The sequence below is a fragment of the Myxine glutinosa genome, chromosome 2, assembly GCF_964187855.1.
Source record: "Myxine glutinosa chromosome 2, kmMyxGlut1.1, whole genome shotgun sequence".
Lineage (NCBI taxonomy): Eukaryota > Metazoa > Chordata > Myxini > Myxiniformes > Myxinidae > Myxine > Myxine glutinosa.
In genome coordinates this window covers 107,062,489-107,075,625 of record NC_136262.1, presented here as the reverse complement: position 1 = coordinate 107,075,625, position 13,137 = coordinate 107,062,489, and the positions used below count along the sequence as shown (strand labels likewise).

The following is a 13,137-nucleotide window of genomic DNA, read 5'->3' as shown; positions in this document are numbered from 1 at the left end:
GCCTCCCCCCCAAAGCCCTCTCCCTCCCACAGATCTCTCGATGTCTCCATGTCTCTCGGTCCCTGCTCTCAAATGTTGTGTTTGTGTCCTTCCCCCTCTCTCCCCATCTTGTCTACCGCTCCCGATGTTATTTGTTTTATGTGTCTGTTTGTCTTTCTGTGTGATTAATTTTCGCTCTTTCACGAGCCTCGATCTTGTATACAAAAAAAAAAAAAAAAAAAAAAAAACCTCCCGGTGTCGCGTCTGGCGAGTTCTCTGGTGAGGGTAAATTAATAGGAGACCTTTTAGTCCCGATTGCTATCTCCTCTCACCACTTCATGCATATGAAGCATCAAACTCACCACATCATACTCTTCAACAGAGCTCATCTTACTATAATTCACCAAATGTCCGTCTGTCTGTCTGTTCACAGGTACCGCAAAAACGGCTGAACCGATCGTAACGAAATTTTGGGTGGATAATCCTGCGACCCCCTGGAGTAAAATAGACTATATTGTTTTTCCAAATTTTTTTCCAATTTTCCCAATTGTCCAATTTTCCATTTTTTACAAACACAATGGAATATTTTTTTTATCGATATGAGCAGTGATGTGGCTTTTATTGAAATTCTACAAATACTGTTTCGATTTTGATGATTTGCGTGTGATATGATTTAACGGATGTTTATATAAATCGTTTAAAATAAAAAAAGCCTTCAATTTCTGATATTTTGCCTTTTCATTTGGTCCTCCCAATTGAAGCCCCGCCCGTAGGGCAGGTACCGTTGCTAGTATGAATAATTAACAATGTCTTACAATTCTGCATACGACATGTAAATTAACTTCCGACTTTTATTCTATTGGCCCCAGTCGACAGTAGACCTGTCAAGCGTTTGCTATGCTGAATGACGTCACAGCATTCCGGTGGGCGGTGCTTAAAGCCCAACTGTCATGGTGTTCTCTCCCTTTATCCTGTTTATCACAGGATGGTTATTGTTCTTTGGTTCTCCTCTCCTAAGAAATGCCATTTCATCCCACCAGCCACATTATTTATTGGAATATCCACTTGCAGCCAAAATGACAGCTACAATATACATTTGTTTGCTCTATTTTGTATAACTAGGGAGATGAATGTACTGATAAGTGTCAGCACCAATTTTCTCTATTGTATGTCTGTGAACTTTTGCAGGTCCTGTCAAAATATTCTTCAGCAAAGTTCGGTTCCGCAAGGAAAACATTTCTTGCACTTCCAAGGAGGAGTCTCTTTGGGAATTGGCGCTTTTAATCTGGTACACAACTCTTTGCTGCAACACAATGTGATGCCCCAACCTGCGGCAACCGACCAGACTCAGTGGTGTAATGGTTAGAGGGTCCGCTCTGAGTCTGGGAGGTCGGCGGTTCGAACCCCGGCCGAGTCATACCAAAGACTTAAAAAATGGTACGTGATGCTTCCTTGGTTGACACTCAGCATTTAAAAGCATAGAGCATGGACAAACAACTCTAAGTTGGTAATACTAACGCAGGCCTTGATGGTCCGAATGTCCCCTTCTATGCCATGGCCATCTTCCATTTTCCTCCAACTGCTCTCGCTGCTCTTTGCAGATGCTGTCAATGCTACCATCTCGTGTTCTGCGACTCCTCGAATTTGTCGGCTTCTCTGGGAATAAGGTGAGGGAGGGATGGAGGGAGGAGAAAATATATCACGACTACTACAGTTTGAGGGAGGCCTTGTTGAAGAGGGAAGGGTCATGAAACCTGGCAGGCATGTCGTAACTGATCATTGTCACAATTAGACAATTAAATAGTCATTCAAGCTGATTTCATGAACAAAATGTTTTCTGTTGAACAACAACAATGATCACTCATCCATCAATTCTGTACCTCCCAGGTATTTGGAATTTAACAGAGATGCGTACAGTATTTGAAATTTAGGAAAAACGGTTTGCATTGATTTACATGAACAAAATTGAAAAGGAATTCTGGGAAGTTGAAGTTTTATTTTGTGTGACGTTACTCCCTCCTCTCTATGGTTATTTTGAGTATAAATTAATGATGTACAATTATTCACATTGATGAAAGGCACAGTTAGAAAATCATACTATTTTTATTTTACCCGTTTCCATCTTCTGGATTGCAGTAATATGAATACAATCATGCTGCCCCTATCTACCGCTTGTGTAGTTCTACCTGCTAATCGAGTGGGAAGGATGACCTGATTGAGTTTAATCACCGACACTAACCAGTAGTGTTTTTTGACTTTTGAATCTATCTGTGCTGATTAAAGTGATAATAACATAATATTAATGTTATTACAAAACAGTATTAATTGTAATAATATCTCCTCTCATAATAATAATAATAATAATTATAATAATAATAATAGTAATAATACTTGACGATAAATAAATAAATAATAATGATAATATCTCATCAAAATAAATAAATAGTTAATAAAATAAATAATTAAATAATTAAGAAATAATAAATAATAATAAATTAATAATAATAATAATAATAATATCTCATCATCATAATATTATCAGGGGTTTATCCTCCTTGGACAAACGCTTTGTTAACGTGTGTAAACAGCTTATCATGGCGTCTTGTGGGGCACCCCTAACTGAAAGCAAAAATATTATAAACCAGGAGCACGTATGATTACCTTTTTAAACAATCGCTACTGCTGTTTAACAATAAACTGAAAGGGAGGCATCCCAACATTCTTAAAGCATTATATGATCCACCACGCGGTGACCCGGGTTGCCCCGTGATTTTTGACCATTTTACATAATTTATTTATTTTAGGGGGAGTGTAACCCGGGTTCGCATAATAGGAAAATCCTTTGTGTACCCATACTTTTTGGCAAGAACAAGCACGTTTCCATGCAATACACGTGCGCGTGCCATGATTATATTGATTGATCACTCAGTTCAGTACGACGTCGTGCAGTGTCTATAATTATACTGGGGCCGGTCTACGCTGGTACAGTCGTGTACGCAACCGATTGGATCGCCAGTATTGGCATTATTTTCCCGGTTTATTTTGATTGTTGAATTTGGTATCACATCTAAACAAACTTTATTGAAGAACTGCATGCCCAGTGTGGATGTTCCGGGTCATTTTAGCCTTCACGAGAGAACGGGTTACTGTTAAATGGCCCTGATTTGAGAATTGCCGTATCTCACGAGGTAACCCAGGTTAATCAATATGGCAGCGTCACGGCGTAACCCGGGTTACCATGGTAACCCGGGTCACCGCGTGGTGGATCATATGCTTCTCACGTCCCTCACAGACTAACGGACCCTGGCTTAGATCTACTGTAATCTATATACCCCAGAGAGGATAACAACAGGACCCTTTCTGCTGCTCCCATGGGGATTGGATGTACTCGTACATTTAAATGCAGAGAAAGGTGTGGAGTAAATGACTTCTTGACATAACTTGCTTTTATGAAGTTTCCCAAGTGGACCTAAAAATGTTTGATTCCAATAAATGTGTCGATATCAGGCAGCGTGTTTGTCAGAAAGGAGAGTCTTATTGATTTAATTTGCCTAATTTAACGGTTTGTTTATTATTTAAATTTTTTTTAAAGAAAAGTGTATTATTTGCTTGCTTTAACTTTTTTCACTCTATTCTCTTTTTGTTCAATTGGTCGAAAAAAGAAGGAATGGAACAGCGCGGTTTGTGAATTAATCTCTTTCTAATAACAATGCAAGAGTTCTTACACTTTGGTACTGCCACTTGTGTGAGTTGGAAACGAAATGTCCCTTGCATGGACAATGTCCACAAATGTAGGATGAATTGGAGAGTTCATAGAACACCTTACCCCACACAGACTTGAGAAACAAGGATATGGGCAGAATCTATGAGCGGCAAATTTGATTGGTCGTAATGATGTAAAATGCTATAATATTTTGTCTAAGTACTGTTAAACGGAAGTTTTTGAAAGTGTAAAAAGGCGATTTGTGTTCTGCAGTTTTCAAGTATATATTTTAATTTAAATAAAATAAAGATTTTAAAGGTCGTAAAAAAAAAATCAGAGGTTTACTGCCATTGATGTGCATTGTCTTATACACCTCATTTAACACGTTAAATTAGTTATTTGTGCCTGGTGTTTGTGTCCTTTATGACATCCTTAAAAACAGGAAGTTTCCTGTTTGTGAATGTTTTTCAATTTTATTTGACTGCCAGACAAGCAGGCAGAGTAAAACTATTATCTCACTCCTCTCTGCGCATGCGCAATCGGAAATGGATTCAGAGACAAAGTACTACTAAACTACAGGTTCGTCTTCCGATTCATGTTCCAATTCGTGTTCAAAATGTAACATTCAATTGAAATCGAGGTGTTCCTCAATCATAAACTGCCTTTTGTAGACAGACAGACAGACAGAAGTGAACCAACTGCTTAACATTGCTTTTCTCTTTGCTTGTGCACCGTAATAACAGGTCTTGCTTTTAAGGCTAGTGCCCTTAGGCATACAGGTAAAACAATAGAGGGAATCAAAAGGACCTTGATCGATGTATGCTAACTACTTATGCTAACTGTGGAAAGTGAGGAAAAGCTGATGTTTAGGCCGTCAACCCTTCGTAGGAGCAAATAATGTTTGAAAGTGAAAGTCCATCATTAACACACATACACACATTGAATGTCCATCTTTTGCTCCGATGAAGAGTTAACACCGAAAAACAGCTTCTCTTGGCTTCTCACGGATGTTATCATACCTTGATCAACATTCCATTGATTTCATCAATTGCTGTACAAATGTGGAACTGTCGTTAGATACAATTGTTGGCATTGGGGAAGCAAATGGACAGGGGGATATATATATATATATATATATATATATATATATATATATATATATACATACAGTCACGTGAAAAAGTAAGTACACCCCATGTAAAGTTTTGACTTTTTCAACATATTTCAACATACAGCTATTTGATCTTCATCTATCTATAATTCCAGTAATCTTCTATCTATCTATCTATAATTCCAGTAATCTCTGTGTGTGTGTGTGTGTCTGTGTGTGTGTTTGTTTGTCTGTGACCGCTGTTTCTCGACAACCACGGGTCCGATATACTTGAAACTTGCCAGGTATATTGCTGGGGACCCGAGGATGTGCCTTTTCAAGGTTTCATATTAATCGGACAAGTAGTTACCGAGCTATGTCCAAAAAACGATTCAACCAATCAGAGAGCAGCGAGTTATCACGTGTGCCGAACGTGGCGAACAGACTCTGCCTCGGACGGCACATTTGAGAGCGTATTCATTTATTTCACGTTGGCAAACTATGTTGGCGTTCAACTATGTTTTAAAACTAATTAAAACTAATTTGCGATTCATCGTAACTGCGATATGCGACCTTCCGGACAGTCAAATGAGGACGTCACTTCCGGACTTACGGATAGTCATAGTGACGCTGAACGTGGCGAGCAGACGCTGCCTCGGACGGCACATTTGAGAGCGTATTCATTTATTTGACGTTGCAATCTGTGTTGATTGTTGTAAGGTACGATCGATTGTAGTACATACATATTTATATTTTGTACATATTCATTACGGGCACGTCACGGGTACGGGTACGGTACGGGTACGGTACGGGTACGGTACGGGTACGGTTCCGGGTACGGTTCCGGGTACGGGTACGCCACGTACGGGCACTCCAAAACTAATTTGCGATTCATCGTAACTGCGATTTGCGACCTTCCGGACAGTGAAGACTTCACTTCCGGCAGCCAATCACAGAACGCGTTGTTGCGAGCCGAGCCGAGCGCGTGCGCCATTACGGTTCGTAATTCGATTTCTTCCGGAGAAAATAATAATTTCTCGATTTCTTATGCGCATTATTTCTCCCAGAGCGAAGGGCGGAAGCGAAGAGCATTGTTTTTTTTGTTTACGGGCGTACGGGCGTACGGGCGGGGTAGAGCGTACGGGTAGCGTTTTTTTTTTTTTTTGGCAAGGAACGGGCACCCACGTACGGGCATGCCCTAGTCTATCTATAATTCCAGTAATCTCTGTATGTCTGTGTGTCTGTGTGTTTGTCTGTGACCGCTGTTTCTCGACAACCACGGGTCCGATATACTTGAAACTTGCCAGGTATATTGCTGGGGACCCGAGGATGTGCCTTTTCAAGGTTTCATATTAATCGGAGAAGTAGTTACCGAGCTATGGCGATTTAGCCGTTCGCCGTTCGCTTTGGCTTTGCGAATGGACCAAACCATTTCATGTAAATAGAGGGGGGGGTTCTGTGGTCGTTGCGAATGGACCAAACCATTCATGTAAATAGAGGGGGGGGGGGGTTCTGTGGTCGTTACTGCCACGTGGTTTCAAAGTTTTTTTTTGTTGTTGTTGTTTGCACGCATGTTTTTTTGCACCCACGTACGGGCACGCCCTAGGATGTTTACACACACACACCCCTACACAAATTTTTTTTTTTTTTTTTTTTTTGGCAAGGAACGGGCACCCACGTACGGGCACGTCCTAGTTTCAACAATATTGATAGATAAAGGTGATATAATATAACAAATATCATGAAACATTTACATTTTGTAGTCCATTGTATAATTTAAAAAATCATAAATGCAAATTTCGCATGTGGAAAAAGTAAGTACACCCTTGGCTCTAATAGGTGGTATTGCCCCCTTTGGCAGAAACGACCTCAAGTAGGCGTTTCTTATAACTGTCTACCAGTCTCTGACATCGACTGGGAGAAATTTTGTCCCACTCCTCCATGCAGAATTCTTTCAGCTGTGCGATGTTTGAGGGGTTTCTTGCATGCACAGCTCGTTTTAAATCCCCCCACAACATATCGATGGGATTTAGATCCGGGCTTTGACTTGGCCATTCCAGAACCCTCCATTTCTTTCTTTTCAGCCATTCCTTGGTGGATTTACTGGTATGTTTAGGGTCATTGTCATGTTGCAAGGTCCACCTTCGTTTGAGCTTCAACTTTCCGACAGATGGTCTCACATTATCCTCAAGCACCCTCTGGTACAATGAAGAATTCATAGTGGATTCTGTGATGGTGAGCTGCCCAGGGCCTGATGCAGCAACGCTGCCCCAAACCATAATATTTCCATCACCATGCTTTACAGTTGGTATCAGGTTCTTGTGGTCAAATGCTGTCTTTGGTTTTCGCCAAACATGTCTTCTGGTACTGTGGCCAAATAGCTCTACCTTTGACTTATCCGTCCAGAGCACATTGTTCCAGAATTGCTGGTCTTTGCCGAGGTGTTCATTGGCAAACTTTAGTCTTGCCCTGATGTTCTTTCTGGACAGCAAAGGTTTCCTCCTGGCACACCTCCCATGTAGATCAAATTTGTGCAGCCTCTTTCTAATGGTAGACTCGTGCACTTTGACATCAACAGTGGCAAGAGCTACCTGTAGGTCCCGTGATGACATTCTGGGGTTCTTAGAGACTTCTTTCAGCATCTTGCGGTCTGCTCTCAGGCTGAACTTGCTGGGGCGGCCTGGCCTGACCAAGTTGGCAGTTGTTTGGAATCTTCTCCACTTGTGGATGATCTTCCAGACAGTCGAATGATTGATTTCAAATTGTTTGGAGATCTTTTTAAATCCCTTCCCAGACTCGTAGGCATCTATAACTTCTTTCTGAAGGCCTCAGAGAGCTCTTTTGATCTCGGCATGGTGACACCGCACACTTCAACAACAAAGAGCAAACCAAACTAAATGTCTGAGGTTTAAATAAGACAAGTTCCTCCAAGATCCTCTCTAATGTTCTAATCATTTGCACCTGAGCTGGTGCACCTGATTCTAATTTTAGGTATTTGAAGTAGTGATAAATGTAGGGGTGTACTTACTTTTTCCACATGCGAAATTTGCATTTATGTTTATTTAAATTATACAATGGACTACAAAATGTATATGTTTCATGATATTTGTTATATTATATATATATATATATATATATATATATATATATACTAGCGTGGCTCGGCTCGCTGCGCTCGCCGCACCAAGCGTCGATACTAAGAAACGGGCGTATTTGAAGTTGAAAAAAAAAATTCCCAAAAAAATTCCCCAAAAAAAACCAAACAAAATTGGAAAATTTTTCAAAACAAATACCCTTAGGACATACCGACGGGAGAGATATGTGCATTCCAGAAGTTTGGTACGCTTTCACAAAAGTTTGAGAACGTAGTTCAGTGACAACACAGGACAGGACAGACGCTGCACAAATATATATATAGATATAACTCCATGGTAAGATCTCCAACCTTTAATTGAACAAACAATGACAACGTTTCGATTAACAACATGTGACAAAGCCACACGCCTCCGTTAATCTTCCTTAAGAGTGATAAAATCATCTCAACATCCCCTTCTATGCAAAGTGGGCGAGGTATATGCAAAGTGGGGTGGGCAAAGCTGGACAGCCAATTAAACCGTATCACACCGCTCTCGTGAACTGAGACGTTACTGACCAAATTCAAAAATCAACCGCATATTAACGGCTGTTCCCAAAGGTGTTCGATTGGGTTGAGGTCAGGGCTTTGTGCAGGCCAGTCAAGTTCTTCCACACCGATCTCGACAAACCATTTTTGTATGGACTTCGCTTTGTGCACGGGGCATTGTCATGCTGAAACAGAAAACGGCCTTCCCCAAACTGTTGCCACAAAGTTGGAAGCACACAATCGTCTAGAATGTCATTGTATGCTGGAGCATTAAGATTTCCCTTCACGAGAACAAAGGGGCTAGCCCGAACCAGGAAAAACAGCCCCAGACCATTATTCATCCTCCACCAAACTTTACAGTTGGCACTATGCATTCGGGCCGGTAGCGCTCTCCTGGCATCCATCAAACCTAGATTCGTCCGTCGGACTGCCAGATGGTGAAGCGTGATTCATCACTCCAGAGTCCAATGGTGGCGAGCTTTACACCACTGCAGCTGACGATTGGCATTGCGCATGGTGATCTTCTTTTTTTTCTTTTTTTTTGTATACTGAATCGAGGCTCGTGAAAGAGCTAACATTTACTTCACAAACAAATCAACCAGACAAACAAAATATATAAAAAGAGGGAGCGGAAGACAAGATGGGGAGAGAAGGGGAAGCACACAAACACAACATTTGAGAGCAGGGAGATGTGTGGAAGGGAGAGGGCTTGGGGGGAGGAGGCGTGGGAAGGGGGGGGGGGGGAGGGAGAAGTATAAAACACAAGGACACCAAGGACTTCCAGGACAGAAGCTAGTATTTCAAAAAAGTGGAATTGGGATGAAATTAGCGGGGGTAGAAAAGATCAAGGTTTTGGATGGGGGAAGATAAGAGATGGTGGTGACCAGCTGTTTTAAAGACCTGGAGTGTGGAGTGGGATTGAAGAGAGTGAGGGAGTTTGTTCCAGAGGCGGGAGAAAAGAGGAATGAAGGAGTGAAGGTGAGCAGAGAGTCTTGATTTTGGCAGTTTAACCATAAGAGGGTTGCAGGCAGATCTTGTGCGACCTGTAGGAATATTTGCGGGACAGAGCCCAGAGAGAGCTGGGGGGCAAGGCCAGAGAGGAGTCGGGAGAAGACGGAAAGACCACCAACCTGCCTGCGGTGAGTGAGTGAGAGGCCCTTGGAGTTAGCTTCATCGCGGGAGATTCCAATGATTCTGAATGCTTTGGTTTCAACAGCGTGAAGACGAGCTAGGTGTGAGGCAGGAGCACCAGCCCAGAGGGGTGAGCAGTATTCCATTGAGCTACGGATGAAAGCCTTGTATGTGGTGAGGAGCTCAGGTGTGCCAAGGAAGGACTTTGCACGACGGAGGATGCCCAGTCGGCGACTGGCTTTGGAGGCCAGATTTGAAATGTGGTTTTCCCAGGAAAGATCATGGCAGATAGTGAGACCCAAAAGCTTGAGTGACAGAACTTCTTGGAGAGGATTATTCAGAAAGTGGATGGGAGGGTTGTCCAGTCGGTCTTTTCGGAGAGACATCGTAAGAGTGTGAGATTTGTCAGGATTGAAAGACATGTTCCACTTATTTGCCCAGTCTGTGATTTTGTCCAGGTCTGCAGAGAGTGAGGAGGCTGCAGACTGCCGATCTGAGGGATGAAGAATGGAGCGACAGAGAGTAGAGTCATCAGCAAAGAGATAGAGAGGATTTGCAAGAGAGTCAGAGAGATCATTGATGAAGACCAGAAAAAGCACAGGGCCCAGAACACTGCCTTGGGGAACTCCAGCCTGAACAGGAAGAGGAGATTAGAGAAACCCATTCAGGGCCACACGTTGACTACGACTAGAGAGGAAGTCTGCCAGCCATGCGTGAAGATTTCCATGGATACCAAAAGAGGAGAGTTTGGTGAGCAGAGCGGGGTGCCAGACCGTATCGAAGGCACGTGATATGTCAAGGGAGACTGCTCTAATTTCCTGTTTCGCATTGAGGACCTCCATCCATTGTTGAGAAAGCAGAAGCAGCATGTCCAGAGTAGAGTGACCAGGTCTGAAACCAAATTGATGATCAGAGATCAAGCCTTTGGAGAAGAGGAAAGATTTCATATCTGAAGCAATGATGGATTCCATGACTTTGCTGATAATTGGGAGAAGGCTGATTGGTCTGTAGTTGCTGGGATCTGTTTTTACACCTTTTTTGTGCAAAGCGGTGATGTTGGCAGATTTCCAAGCAGATGGAAGATGACCTTGAGCAAAAGAGAGGGTGAAGAGAACAGAGAGAGGGAGTGAAAGAGTGGGAGTGAATCTTTGGCTGTGTGCGGCTGCTCGGCTATGGAAACCCATTCCATGAAGCTCCCGTCGAACAGTTGTTGCGCTGACGTTGCTTCCAGAGGCAGTTTGGAACTTGGTAGTGAGTGTTGCAACCGAGGGCAGACAATTTTTACGCGCTTCAGCACTCGGCTGTCCCGTTCTGTGGGCTTGTGTGGCCTACCACTTCGCGGCTGAGCTGTTGTTGCTTCTAGACATTTTCACTTCATAATAACAGCACTTACAGTTGACCGAGCCAGCGCTAGCAGGGCAGAAATTTGACGAACTGACTTGTTGGAAAGGTGGCATCCTATAACGGTGCCACGTTGAAAGTCACTGAGCTCTTCAGTATGGCCAATTCTCCTACCAATGTTGGCCTATGGAGATTGCATGGCTGTGTGCTCGATTATATATATACCTCTCAGCAATGGGTGTGGCTGAAACAGTGGAATCCACCAATTAGAAGGGGTGTCCGCATACTTTTGCCCATGTAGTGTGTGTGTATATATATATATATATACATATATATATATATATATTTATATATATATATATATATATATATATATATATATACAGACTTGGCATTTAATATGGAATATTTTTTTTGTGGGGGTGAACTTACTTTTCAAGATGACTTAGAACCAAAAGTTCATTGGAATTATGTTGAAATTATTCTAGATTTTGTTAATGTGACGTTTAAAAGAAACAAAAACCACATTTGACATTTCGAAGCAAATAAATTGATCCTTGAAAGTGATGTAAACTGATATCGAACTCAATTCATGGACAGTACTGTGTTAAACTTCTGTACGTTTTCCAGAAGTATCTCTTTATTTGGCACATTAGCCAAAAAAAATTTCAACAAAAACAAAAGCTAAATTATGACTGGGATTACGGACAGTAAAATTACAGTTCAGTACTTCGTGTAACCCCCACGAGCATTCAGGAGAGCACATACACGTCGAGGCATGCTGTTCACGAGATTTGCCAAGGTTTGGACAGGAATCGCTTGCCATGCAGTGACAATAGTCTGCTGCAATTCACGCACAGAAGTAGGCTGCTGGTCCAAGTTGTCGATTTGACGCGTTAATTCTGCCCACAAGTTCTCTATCGGATTCATATCCGGGGACATGGCAGGCCACTCCATATGCTCTACACCACAGTCAGCAAGAAAGTGTTGGATCATGCGAGCACGATGAGGCCGTGCATTGTCATCTTGGAGACAAAGTTTCCTCGAAAGGCTGCATGAGCAAATGGAAGCAATGTTTCTTCCAGAATGACCCTGTACTTAAACTGGTTCAGGTTTCCATTCAGAACAACCAGGTCAGTATTGCCCCCTGCATGAAAAGCAGCCCAAACGGTCACCCCACCACCTCCAGCTTGGACTCTTGGCACTATACAATCTTCGTTGTGGGCTTCATGCATTTGTCTGTGCACTCCGACGTGGCCATCTTGACGATAGACCAGAAATCTAGACTCGTCACTGAAGGTCACGTGATTCCAGTGTCCTGGCTGCCATTGACAGTGCTCTCTGGCCCACTGCAATCGGCGCTGGCTGTGTTGTCTGGTCAGGCGTGGCTTTCTCAGGGGACGCCTGGCACGATAGCCTGCTTGAACCAGTCGTTGGTTGACTAGCCTTCTGGATACAGGCACATTTGTCAGTTGCTGCCACTCAGCCCTAAGCCGATTAGCTGACTTGGTACGGCCATTGCAGACTAACCGGTGCAGCTGGCGATCATCTCTCCTTGTGGTTCTGCGTGGACGTCCTGGCCTCGGTATTGGAGTAGGGACACCCCTCTGAGCATTTCGTTTCAGGATCTTTGACACCTGACCTTGAGTGATGCCATACTGCCGAGCAATAGCACACTGTTTCATGCCAGAATTTCGTAAAGCCACCACTCCATGACAAACAGCATTGTCAAGTTGACGGACCATCTCCAGAGGAAGCGTCAATAACCTTTGTAGACGTGCAGCAGTTGTTTTCCACTAATACAGAATGCAACAACCCTTATATACCCGATTGTGAAGCCAATCGTCTAATGTACCTGTCCTTACATTTTGTCACACCACCTGTGATATAATCCTGTTATTGACTTCTTGCTGCGAAAGACAATCAGTGACATGGTTCTTTCAACAAAGACATCACCGAAGGGTAAAATAATCTCACCAGATTGATATACTGAGTTCAGAAAGTAAACCCAAGTCAAGAAGAAAAAAAAATTCCATATTAAATGCCAAGTCTGTGTATATATATATATATATATATATATATATATATATATATATATATATATATATATATATATATAATATAATATAATATATATATAGTATATATATTTGTAATAGACCGTCAATCCAAGAGGAACAGTGCTGTATTACTTTTCCATATTATAGGGTGCTGAGACAGGAAATTTAATGTGACATAAATTGTCTTTGAATATTGGCAATACATAATATA

General features: G+C 42.3%; 1 protein-coding gene across 4 annotated transcripts in view; it reads left to right on the top strand.

Moving 5' to 3' along the window:
- LOC137421446 (tetratricopeptide repeat protein 39B) overlaps positions 1-13,137 on the top strand; it is a 130,512-nt gene that overhangs the window by 82,345 nt on the left and 35,030 nt on the right. For all 4 annotated transcript variants that reach the window (XM_078772760.1, XM_068107521.2, XM_068107522.2 and 1 more), the window contains 2 exons: positions 1,168-1,267; positions 1,581-1,646. In XM_078772760.1, the coding sequence (XP_078628886.1) occupies positions 1,168-1,267; positions 1,581-1,646 (166 nt within the window). The remainder of the gene's footprint in view (positions 1-1,167; positions 1,268-1,580; positions 1,647-13,137) is intronic.